The sequence below is a fragment of the Vespa mandarinia genome, chromosome 7 (assembly GCF_050613455.1).
Source record: "Vespa mandarinia isolate Hongniang chromosome 7, ASM5061345v1, whole genome shotgun sequence".
Lineage (NCBI taxonomy): Eukaryota > Metazoa > Arthropoda > Insecta > Hymenoptera > Vespidae > Vespa > Vespa mandarinia.
Window position 1 is genome coordinate 189,968 of NC_140816.1, and position 14,047 is coordinate 204,014.

The 14,047-nt window shown below is 27.1% G+C and overlaps 1 protein-coding gene across 12 annotated transcripts in view; it reads left to right on the top strand.

Moving 5' to 3' along the window:
- mtd (TLD domain-containing protein mustard) overlaps positions 1 to 14,047 on the top strand; it is a 196,766-nt gene that overhangs the window by 176,252 nt on the left and 6,467 nt on the right. For 11 of the 12 annotated variants that reach the window (XM_085658385.1, XM_085658384.1, XM_035863735.2 and 8 more), the window contains one exon: positions 13,704 to 13,985. In XM_085658385.1, the coding sequence (XP_085514511.1) occupies positions 13,704 to 13,985 (282 nt within the window). Of the gene's footprint in view, positions 1 to 7,915; positions 8,196 to 13,703; positions 13,986 to 14,047 lie in introns of those variants that run through there. The other variant, XM_035863754.2, reaches the window with a different exon arrangement.

Here is a 14,047-nt window from a genome sequence, read left to right on the forward strand (position 1 = left end):
AATGAGATCAATTTTGAAAATTGTTCAACTATCGTAATAAAATCTGTTCTGACATTCGCTCGTGCACTCTCGTTTAATACCATCTCGGAGCAACTCGCCGTGGAAAACGCGTTGATATACATATCTACGATAGCTATTAACAACCGGTCTTGGTCGTGCCTATATTCACCTTTCACCGAACTCGCCGACTCGAAAGAAAATAAACCAAACGAAAAATCACGATTTCTCGTCTTTATATAATATATATATATGAAAATATATATATATATATATATATATATATATATATATATATATTTGTATGTATATATATATATGAATGTATGTTCATGTGTTAAAATTATTCAATTATATATGTAGAACACTTAGATTTTAATGTCCATATTGTTCTTAATTATATATCATAAAAAAATGATGTCATCCTAATTCTTATAAGATGGCGGCGATCGAAGGAGATCTTTTAATGGATCAACAAGCATAGTTCTAATTCTTTTTTACGCATGATATGCTAAGTATGACTATAAAATGTATTAATTAAGTTTTTTTTTATTATTGGTTAGAAAGGAACTACTTATGACGTGTTTAATTTGCAATGGACGTAAAAATATTTCTTTCTTTTTTTTCTCCTTTTTGATCAATTTATTATAATTATATTATGTATATGATTTATAAAATATGAAAGAATATTAAATTTTACATTGTATTTTACAATTGATACAAATCTGCAATGAAAGAGAGATTCCTGCGAAATTATTCTCTTTTGCAATCATTAAAATCTTTTTTTCTTTTTTGTCGTTGCTGCATTCGAATAAAATTAATTTAGACGCTCGTTAAAAATATACCCGAATGAAGAAATAAAAAAGAAATAATAAGTTCACACGCATGTACGATTGAGATTTAGAAATTAAAAATAATTATACTAACACTTATCAAATAAATATTAAAGTTCTAACAACAATGGACGACAAAATTACATAATCCTAAATCATAATTATGAAATTTCATGAAAAATAAATTACATCGTTGCTCGTACATCACATTGCGAATTAAATATTAATACATTATGATATTGCGGTGACATTAATTTTAAGAGTTAAATTCATTTACTTGATTTATTTAAATTTCACCATACATAGTACGATTTTTTTTCCCCGTGAATATTCAAGGAATGGACAATTTTTTTCTTCTTTCTTTTTTTTTCTTCTTTCTTTTTTTTCTTCTTTCTTTTTTTTCTTTTCTTTTTTTTTTTTTTTTTTTTTTGTTCAGAAGTGGACAAATTTAGTAACGCTTCCGTCGACACTTCCGCAAGGTCTACATTAAAACTCCACGATTCGCTTTCTCGGAGCTGCCATATGAAAATAACTTGAACACGTCATGGTAGAGAGTGAGAGAGTGAGTGAGAGAGAGAGAGAGAGAGAGAGAGAGAGAGAGAGAGAGAGAGAGAGAGAGAGAAGGGTGGAACGTTTTCAAGCGCAGGGATTGTAACTGCCATTTAACTCGATCGAAAAACAGGGTTACCCAGGTGTGATTATTGTAATCTGTAGCAATCGAGAATCGAAATTACATTGCAGCATAAATATATGATATTCAAAGTATCAGATAAATATATTTTTTAATCTTGTATTTATTTATTTATTTATTTATTTATTTATTTATTTATTTATTTATTTATTCTTTTTTTTGCAATTTTCGCTCAAAAGTCCAAGATCATCGAAAAAGATATGTGATATATACTTATAAGTAAAACAGACATATATTATTGTACATACAATTATTGTATGCACATCGATGTATACATACCATACATATCTATAATAATCGAGTCACTTCGATCTCTCGAGACATTTATTATAACATTTCATTACGGTATATTAACAATGTGTTACTGTTTATGTTTTGTTTAACGGGTGGGATTTTTTTTTAAACGCTATGGCATTGTTCATTGCCATCAAGTGAACGACTTGACAAGAAAGAATCATTGTTTTTCTTATAAGTGTGTGTTTGCACGTATGTGTCCGCGTATGTGTGTGTTGTATTAGATGGCTCTTGCAAGGAATGACTGAAAAGTTAGCGACTTTCGAGATGCCGGGTGTAACGCCTGTTGAATATTGTAATAGTTGTTATCTGTTTTTGTTTTTTTTTTATGTTTACATTTTTTCCTTTCAGAATACTAAAGGAACATTCATTTTTTTCACTTGTTTTCTTTTTTTTCACTTGTTTTTTTTTTTTTTTTTTTTTTTTTTCTTTTTTGAATTACTTTGCACTCTTGTGTGCATTGTTACTTTTAAAATACACATATATCCGCCGCAATGCACGTTTGACGGACGGTAAAAAATAATGTTGTACGTCAAAGCTTATCCTTACCGGCGACAGGCTTAAAGACATTTTTCAATGTTGTCGATCAGTTCATAGAAATGAATGATCCAAGAAACAAAAATTTTAAATCTGTTGCTCTCTAATGTGAAAAATATTGTTCGTGTTAATCTTTTAGAGAATCAAGATTCTCGATTATTTTCTCCCTTTCTCTCTTTTTCGTTCCTTCGTAGGATCTGTTCGCAATCAGAATCGGTATTTCTCAAATTAATAATCATCTATTTTATAATTAATTATATCTACGTTTCGATATATTTCACTGATTGATTTCGTATACTACATACATACATACATACATACATACATACATATATATATATATATATATATATATATATATATATATATAGCATATTGTGCAATTATACAACATTTTGAAATATGTAAGGAACAAGATTTAAAAAAAAATATTTATCTTTCTAACAATAGATTATATTACATCTTACTTCGTAAACTATTCCTGAACGGATTATACATGATTTCTTTTACGATTTATGTCCGTTGCGACTACGGATGTTACGACGAGAATTATGTCGTCGTATAGTAAATCCTCGATATACCAGAAACATTTTTCTCAATGTATGGTTAATTTTAAATCCCCTTTAATTTTCTATCGCCGTATTTATCTTTATAATGAACGTTGAAAATGTCGACGCACGTGTTCTCTTCTCAATATCTAATAACAATATTTTTTTACAATCTGATAATCGAATTGTTCAAACGATAATTGAGGATTATCGAATAAATATGTAATTATTGCATGGAATTTGAACCCATTAAAAATTAAGCTCTCAGTCGTTTATTGTATTTCATGTGCAACAATCCTACATTCATTTTCAACAATTTTACGTTAATATTCACTGACATTTTATTAGAGTTTACCATTCAATGAAACAAATCAATAAAAGTAAATAAAACGACTGTTTGGTAGATACGTGATAAATCCATGTGAGACTATTAGATATTGATCGGTTAACGATGATAATCAATTTTATTCATTCAGAAATGAATTTGCATATGTAGGTCCATTGTTAATGAGTTGTTTTGACTGCCCGAATGACAAATATTGTAAATATCTAATAATTATGAATACGCTCCTGCATCCGATCACGTGGCCTATCTATCACATGCATTTGTGTTTATATTTCCTGACTCGTTTAATCGAACGTACTTATAGTATGTGAAGTTCGCTCTATACTGTATACGACAATATTACATACATATAGAATAAATGTCGCCTCGTTTCAACTCTCGTATTTCTTCAGCTAGTCTTACTACTTACTGTACCTGTTCAGGAAAAGAGGGAAAAACGAGAGCTCCGCCCCCCCCCCCCACACTATTCAACATCATCGTTACCTGTCGGGCCACACAACTTCTGTTTCTTTTTATTTATGGATAATTGGTTGAAGTGGTAGCTGGTGAACTTAAGTATTAAGTGAACGGATTGATTGATAGTGAGAACCACATGGCTCACAGCGAAGAAATTATCCCACTCACGTTATAGCTTTATGTTATATCCGCTCCCAGAACGGGTTACCTTGGTTACAGTTTATCAACAGTAGTCCAAGTGTGTAACCCAGGCTACCGGGTTTCTGTACATAGTTAAGAGTTTAAACGGGTTCGAGTTGCTGTTGTATAATCCCTCCTCGTTGTACGTGTTCTCGAAGAACCTCTTTTATAGTTTAAAAGGGATGAATTATTTTTCATATTTAAATGCTTCTCTCCTCGACAGGTCAATTCGCGATTGGTGGTCAATGTACTTTCTTATTTATTTATTCTCTCTTTTGCTGGTTTCTTCGTTATGATATACGAGATGTTTATTTTTATTTACATTTTGGTTTCCAGGAAGAGTTTTATCGTACATTTATATATACATATATATATATTTAATTATTTTTTTTTTATAACATTACGTATTATGTATTTACGTTCGTATGAACGGCATATGTATGTATGTCCGTTTATATGATTGCATATATATCTATGTAAATACGTCTTATTTAAAAATGAATTAGTACGATGATAATTTTTCTCTTGCTTTGTTTTCTTATTTTTTATTTTTCTTTATTTTTTTTTTTTATTTCTTGCGTTTCCTAGAATAATCATACACATTTATTTTCCATCGACATTTAGGATTTAAGAAAGGATGAAGGAAAGTTAAAAAAAAAAGAAAAAAAAGAAAAAAAAGAAAAGAAAAAATCTGACGTCAAAGAAACATTTCAAAGATTCATTTGTCCATGCTTCTTAATAAGAAACGAGGTGAAAAAAGTTATGATACGTTCATCAATTACGTTAATAAAAAAAAAAAAAAAAGAAAGAAAGAAATATAGAAAAAAGAAAGAAAAAAACGAGCAATATACTTTTTTGACCATATCTCTTAATCTTTGACATTTATTCTATTTGCGAACCTTCTCGCATAATCAGATATATTTGCCGGTATTAACCTGATTATCAGACGTTTCTCATTACACAGAAATCATTCATACATCATTTATAGTTTATCAAGTTTATTTATCAACATAAACCGTTTTATGAACGTGTTCTCATCCTTGCACTAAAAATCATGCGAGTCATAATCATGTTTCCTTCATTTATTTTAATATTGTTCGAATTGTTGAACCCTTGACACCGCCATTATCGATTCAGATAACATTCCCTTTCTGTTTTTCTTTTATATTTTCTGTTTATTTTCTCTCTCTCTTTCTCTCTTTCTTTTTCTTCAAAACCTGTTTAATAACTTCGATGCTATACTCAATGATAAAGCGAATTGATTATCGATAATAATTACATAAATTTATATTTTATAGTTTATATATATATATATATTTTTTTTCTATTTTTGTTTTGTTTAAAGATGGAAAATTATTGACTTCGCAACAACTTAGATAACAATTACATAGTTTCTATTAAAACTTGTTTACATGTATATAGATCTTTTTTTGAGAATGGAAAATTTTTTAGACCTTGCAATAACATATTTATTCAACGTCGAAAGATTGCTATAAGATTTTCACAATTTTCAATGAACATTTTTGCGATTCCCTATATTTTTTTGAACCTCTTGTTTTTTTTTTTCTTTTTTTTTTTTTATTATTTATTCATTTATTTTTTTTCCCATTTCTTTTTATCATTATTATTTCTTTTCCTCGGCGATTGTCAATAACGGATACCTTCGCATTTAATCTTTCATTTCCTGATCTCCTTGAAAGTTTATGTTCATTACTTCGTCGTCTTTTAATACCTTTTACGAACTTGTCCCTTTTTTTTTTCTTCTTTTTTATTTATTTCTTCTTTTCCTTCCTACAGGAAAATCATATATATATATATATATATATATATATATATATATATATTATTTGCTTGTTTACTTAATAAAAACCGCCTCAATGATATATATATATATATATATATATATATATATATATATATCAAATAGAAATTTTGGAGAATATTTACAAGGAAATTTTTCAGAATGTTCTTAAGACGATCTTCTTTATATATAGTAATAAGTTCTTATTTTTAACTTTGTCACTTTGTCCGTAATTCATCGAAAATGGCGGAACATATTCCTACTAGGTATATATATAGCGCATTTATATTCTCTTCTATTTATGTACATAGATACATATATACATACATATAGACGTATGTTTGAGATTACATAAATATACATAGCAATTAATTGGTAGGAGGAAATTAATCTCGTCCCCTCTGTTACATATTATCGTTTTCTATGGCGATTATTAGTGTGTGTTGAATATGATCAAGAGGAAATTTCGACTAAGCGATAGAGCAGAGCACCTAATTCGTAATCGAAAGTAATTTGTTTTCTACCTGTTATGGTAGCAATAATTAATTAATGTGATATAACTCTGACACAGTCTCGTAATTTTGTCTCCTTCTATTTGAACACGACTCAACTCAGCTTCTTTTCATTCAATTACTTCAATTTTTCTTTCAGATGTTATTATTATATTTTTATTTATTTTATTTACATATATATATATATATATATATATATATATATATATAAACATGTTAATATTATTCGAATATTATTGGATTAGCCAATAAAAGTAATACCAAAATTTGTGGAGTATTTGGTATTAAATAAATAACACTTTATTTTCAATATTTTTTATTCCAAATTTTGTGATTATGCCTTTATGGGTTCGTTAATTTAATTATTATTAAATTAACAAATCAATTAATTATTAAACTGTATTTCTTTGTGTATTATTATTTTTTTTTATTTTCATTCATTATTTCATTTATTTATTTCATTTCATTATTATATATTCATTCGATTATACACAATATATTTCGATTTGATAAATAAATATCGTCAGAATTTTCAGTAGTTTATATCCAAATGAATATTAATAATTTATACTGAAAATTTTAATATTTCTTATCCTCTTCAATCGAATAATATTAAATTATATTTTTTAGAGTATTACTATTTATATATATATATTATTATAATATTGTTTAAATATTATTGGATTGACTCAATAAATGAAACATGAATTTTTCAATATTTTATATTTAAATAAGCAATATTGTATTTTTATTATTTTTTATTGAATATTTCGAAATCACTAATTGTTCAAATTGATATTATACTATTGTATTAGACTATTTTATATTATACTATTCATTTATTTCAAAAAGATATAATTTAAATTAATATTACAAAGATATAATTATTAACATAATATGTATTTGATATGTAAAGATGTATTATTAACATAATAAGTATGTTGTATTAGATTCATCGTTATTTATTTATTTCATTATCGTATATAAACAATATATATACATATATAGAAAATAAAAATCAAAAGAAAAATTTTTACTTATTGACCAGCTTAATATAAAAATAAAATAAAATATTTACTATTTATAAATACATATTTTATTTAAAAGAAATAACAATGTAAGTTAAAAAAACTGAGTAACATATTCGAAATATTCGACTATGCTTAATTTAAATATAACGATAGAGAAAATGAAAATAGTTGACAAATATCTATCGACTGTTTTTATTCAGTAAACAACCAAAGAATAACTTCTTGATCTTTTTTTTTTATTATTATTATTATTATTATTCGTTTTAATGCTCAAGAGTTTTTTACTCGTGTACATAAAAAGCCCTCTCTTACTTACTTAGAGTTCATTAATTCGCGGTTAATTACACCTCGGAGCGTCGAAAGAAAGAAAGAAAGAAAGAAAGAAAGAAAGAAAGAAGAAAAGGAAGGAAGGAAAGAAAGATCGAAGGACGATCTTGATTGGAGAATAATGCATTCAAGGTCGTCGAGGATCCCCATTGCTACTCTATGGAATTTATACGTACTTGACATTAAATCGAAAGAGTATACACACTAAGAAAGAGAGAGAGTGAGAGAGAGAGAGAGAGAGAGGGAGATAGTGAGAGAGGGAGAGGGAGAATATGAGAGAGTGAGAGAGTAAAGTTCTCTGTTTTTTCTTACAAACTTCTTTCAACACGACGGCCATTTAAAGAAATCCGCTGGTAAGTTCGCCTCCGAACTCAGTATCGAACGTTTCGATCGTTCGGAACGGTCGAATCGAGAATCGAATCGTTGTTACACGCAATTTCGGTCGGGTTTTAATGCGCAATAGGATACAACATTTGAGAATATTTTCATCGAAAAACTTGGAAAATCGCGCATAGTGTTAAAAATATTTCGAAGAGACAATATCTCATGAAAACGTTTGTCGATCTAATTCCTAACACTATGTTCGCCGATCCTTGTCCAGTTCTTAATTACGTATTTCAACATTCCTCCAGAATGCTTTCGGTAAGGATTTCTTTTTTCTTTTTCTTTTCTCTTTTTTTTTCCTTTTCTTCGATTGATTTTTGATCTTCACAATACTTCGCTAATTAAGGTATTAATAAGTGAATTTTGTTTGTCAAAATACATTTGTACATAATAATATTTGTACAAAATACAATAATATATATTATATATATTATATATATACATATATATATATAATATAAATATATGTACTAAAAAATTGTAATTGTTATATGAAAAATGTAATATAATATATTATCAATTTTTTAACAAAATTCACGATCAGTAGTATGTTAATATTTTAACATCGTATATAAACAATTGATAGACAATATATAATATATATAATATATACATATAATGTATATATATATAAAATATATATATATCGTATCAATGAGATATATTAAAAGGATTGCTTTCGTAACACGATAAAAAATCTATATTAAAAATGGATTGTCATAAAATTTACAAAATTAAATATCTTATATTACTATACTTATCTATAATAACACATTAACAAATAAACAAAATGATTAATTTTTATCATACATTATTTCGAAGGTCTAACTTTTATTAAAAATTACGCATATGTAACGCACACGCATACTTATGCGTATGTCCATATACATATGTATTAACTCGGTTCTCGATCATGAACGTTGACAAGTATCGTGTGTCTAACCAGCAGTTTAAATTTCACGTTCTCGAAGGAAGCACATGGGTCTCTACTTGCATGGTGCATAACAAACGAAGATGAATGTTATTATGCCATCGGCATCGGTCTAAGTACATGATGATGCACGAGACAAGATGTTCGTATCATATCTTTAAATTGCGTGTATCTTTTTCTCTCTCACTCTCTCTCTCTCTCTCTCTCTCTCTCTTTCTATCTATCTATCTCTTTCTCTTTCATCATTGCACGACAAGTTAATTAACGTTAAGTAGATAAAGTGACGGATATAAATTTTAAATGGACTGCATCGAGAGACAAACTCGCGTAAAACTCATACGACAAATTATGACATATTATACGTGTGTGTATGTTTTGTGCACATCTACATAATTCATCGTTAAATCCTCCTACACTTAACTTTTTTATTCTTTTCAAAATCTTCAGTCTTGCTATATTTAATGGACGATACATTTATATGTATACGTATATATGTAGATTAATTAATATTGACGATAAATGTGACACAAGTGATAACAAAAAGAATGGGATAAGATATTAGTCATATTTTTCGTATGCAAGATAATTAGAATTTTTTGGATTAAGAAACAAATACTCGAAGATTAATGATCGACTCTTTATTTTTATATATTTTTTGGTAATTTTTTTTTCTTTTTTTTCTTTTTTTTATTTTTTTTATTTTTTTTTTTTTAATTCCGCAATTATACCGATAATAGAAATCTCTTGATTGCCGATAGAGGTAAACAATTATCTTTAAATAGAACATTTTTTTTATGTATATAAATAAATATATATATAATACAATTTCTTTCTAATATTATTATTAATTTAATATTTGTGTGTGTGTGTTTTTGTCTGTGATTTAAATAACAATAAATATATACAAAAGAAATAATAAACGAGACATTAACTTTGACTTGGAATATTGATGTTTTATCAAAGAACGATAACATTCGTAATGTACAATCGTACAGTCGTATACAATAAGATGAAAGACAACGATGATAATTCTTCGATCCCTCGAGTGTCTCAAGTATCAAAAAATTCGCGTACTTTTTTATTACCTTGACCTCGTGTAACTTTATCTCTCTCTCTCTCTCTCTCTCTCTCCCTTTCTCTATCTCTATGTCCCTCTCTTTCTCTCTCTCTATCTCTTTGTTCCTCTCTTTCTCTCTCTCTCTCTCTCTTATCATCGTATTCATGAAAAAGAAAAGAAAAGATAAAAAAGCGAATGGATATCTATATTTTTTTCATGATTAAAATAAAAGTTTTTGAATCTTTTTATTTACAAAAGAAACATGGAATTTAATGAATAAGTAAAATGGCAGAAAGAAACATTAACGTTTGCGTACCGGAGGGTTTTGACAAAACATGATCACATAACTTTTTTAATTGCTTTAATAATTTAATTAAAACGATATACATATTATTGTAGAATAATCTTTCTTTTATTTTTCTGCCTGAGTTAACATTTTTTCTTTCTTTCTTTCTTTTGTTTTATTTTTTTCTGATTATTTCTTATTTATTACATTCGAAAGTAATCATACATAAATATAACATCAATTTTTTTTATCTCTAAAATAACATTATGTAATGTAAAAAATTCTACTTATACTTAACGAAGTATAACATACTTATATAAATTATAAAAAAAAGAAAACATACTAAAAAGTCTTCGATTATAAAGTAACAATTGATATTGTTAACAATTGAGATAAAATATAAAAGGGCAAGAGAAAAATATAAATTGTAGAGAGTTAAAATTAAAATTTTAATTGAGATTTAAATAATTTTCGCATTTCAAATATTATTTTGTTTTTCTATCTTAGAACTATTAATTTGAAACGTTTAATATTAAAATGCTGTATTATACACCTCGTTATTCTTGTATTATCCATTTACTTAACATACGTATTTTATATCGATCGAATCTAATGTAGTGTTACTTGTTAGTAACGTACATGCATACATATATAATGTATAAATACAATGTAATGGAATATGTGCGTGTAATGTTATATGAAAGGATCGCACGTAAGATAACTGGAATGTGTCGTCATACTATTTGCAACGAACGATCCAATCCTCCATGACCATTTTGTCGTTGACACTGATCTCTCTCTCTCTCTCTCTCTCTCTCTCTCTCTCTCTCTCTCTCTCTCTCTCTCTCTCTCTCTCTCTCTCTCTCTCTCTCTCTCTCTCTCTCTCTCTCTCTCTCTCTCTCTCCCTGTCTCTGTCTCTCTGTCTTTCTTTCTCTTTCTCTTTCTTTCTCTTGTTCTTCACACGATGATCTGTGGTTATCCTTGCAAAGATAAAAATGGAACACGATCAGAATATCATTTATTCTTATTGATATTAAACTATAAGAAATTGCAGTATTGAACAAACATTTCTTTTCTTTTCCATATTTTTTTTTCTTTTTTTTATAACAATATTCCATAACACATCACTTTAATATATCCAATATGTTTTACGTTATCTCTCTCATTCTCTCTCTCTCTCTCTCTTTCTCTTTCTCTCTCTCTCTCTCTCTCTCTTTCTCTTTCTCTCTCTCTCTCTCTCTCTCTCTCTCTCTCTCTCTCTCTCTCTCTCTCTCTCTCTCTCTCTCTCTCTCTCTCTCTCTCTCTCTCTCTCTCTCTCTCTCTCTCTCTTTCATACGATAATCTTTCGTTATCTTTGCAAAAATGAAATTTAAATATTGAATGATTATTTTTGTTTCCTTTTTTATTCTTTTTTATTTTCTATAATAACGTTAATATTATATCGCTGTAATATATACTTTTGTTCTTTTTAAAGAATATTATTTAAAAAGACGAATGAGTTAATGATCAAGAGTAGAAAACAATTAAAAATAGAAAAAGAAAAAGAAAAAAGAATTGAATCGTTTTGTTCTCTCAAAAAAGAGAAAAAGGAAACAAAATTGTTCGAAACGGAAAATATTTTACTTAGGTCACTTATCATATTTAATGTGTTTTCTTTAATGAAAAAGAAAAAAGAAGAAAACAACTGGTCTTCGATCTAACATTGAACAAGGTCAACGTACAACCGTTGATATCAAAATGACCTATTGCAATAAATTCTTGATAATTAAAACGCAAAATAATAGTAAGCAATAACAATTTTCGTGATAACAATAACGACGAATAAATCCATTTAAATAACGTTCATAAAATCACGGTATGGTAATCTATTTAATTAAATATACATGACACTATAAAAGAAAAGTCTCGATTATGATGTAAATTTTTATAATACGTTAAAATGAATATGCAAAGCCTCTTACGACATCATTTCATTTTTTTTTCCTTTTCTTTTTATCCTAATCGTAACGCAATATGTATTAAGATGGTTTTATTATCAGTTTGTTATATGAACTCGAATCGCCAGCTGTATATACATATTATATTATATGCAATACAATGCACCTAGCGATTCGAAACTATGAATAAGCTAAAAAACATGATCCACAATGAAATGACAATAAATATTACTCGGGAAAATGATACTTCTATCTTATTTTATTTTCTTTTTTTTTTATTAATATATCATATAAATCGACTTATTTATGTTTGATTTATTTATTTATTTTAATTAAGAGAAAGATTATTATATTAAATACTTTTACAAAGAAAATTTTCTTAATCTAGAAATTCTTAATTAGATCAACCTTATTTCGTGAGTATTTTTTATTAGATAAATAATTGTAAGAGATGAAAAAGATTTATTTATTTTTTATTTTTTACTTCTTCTCTCTCTCTCTCTCTCTCTCTCACACACACACATACATATGTATATACATATAATATATAAAAATCTCTCAAGCTGTGGAAGAGAAAATACGTATGTACATTCATAAATATGTATTTATATATGTGTATATATATATATATATATATATATATATATATATATATATATGTATATATACATATAGTCTTATAAGATCATTAATACCATCAATTTACTCAAGAAATTTATTCACATTGTACATATATATTTATTTTTATGAATATTCACCCCCCTCCCCCAGCTTATCATACGTTCTTGTAAATAAATGTTCTTTTTGTTAATTATCATCTAAGAAAATATCGTTTTAATCACAGCATCCTAAAAATTTGCACATTTTTCATTATTATGAAACATTTTGGACCATTACATTAACACGGAACTTTTTTTTATATTGTCATACAAACAACTGTAACTAGAACAACAAAAAGAAGAACACACGATATTTGGATTCCTAGCCATATAGGTGTTTATAGTTATGTTTAGATTTAGATTAGGATTAGATATCATCGATATCATCATGTAATTTTTGAAAGATCAATAGTTTAATCGAGTACATAGTCAAGAATTAAAACTTTTATAATGATTAATTATATACCTTTTCTCTTGTATAAAAAAAAGGAAGAATATACACATTTCTCGTTAAAAATTTTTCCAAAAAAAAAAAATATTTTTTATATTTCATATAAAAAAAAAAAAAAAAGAAAAAGAAAAAATAAATAATGTCGATACATTCGTAAAAATTTTATTCAATTATTATAAGATAAAAATATAATCGTATAATCAAGAATTGATCGAGTGAAAAAAATTTTTTGGGATATTCTCATTAATTATTTTCATATGAATGTAAATAAAAACAAATAAATAAAAATTCGATAATGTACTCGATAAAGATGACTCTGATCATTCTTGGTGTTATCAAATTTCCATAATAAAAGCATATTGTACTTTATCAATCATTCATATTTTTAGATTCTCGTATTTATGCGATGATATCCAATATGATATTTATTTTCAATTTCGTATAGGTGTTGTCTATGAGCGAGGAGCTTAGAAGAGCTCTATATGCAAATAGCGCAGTTTCATTGGACAACGACATAATTGTACCAGATCTTGTTGGTACAACGGAGATTCTCAGCGACGAACACAGAGAGCACTTATGCAGGCATTTACCAGCGAGAGCGGAAGGCTACTTTTGGACGTTGGTATTCAGTACGAGCCAACATGGCTTTAGTTTGAACAGTATGTACAGAAAAATGGGCAAAATTGAGAGCCCAATTCTGCTCGTTATCGAGGACACCGAGGGTAACGTAAGTGTCATTTAATTTTTATTTTTTATTATTTATTTATTTATTTATTTATTAATTTTATA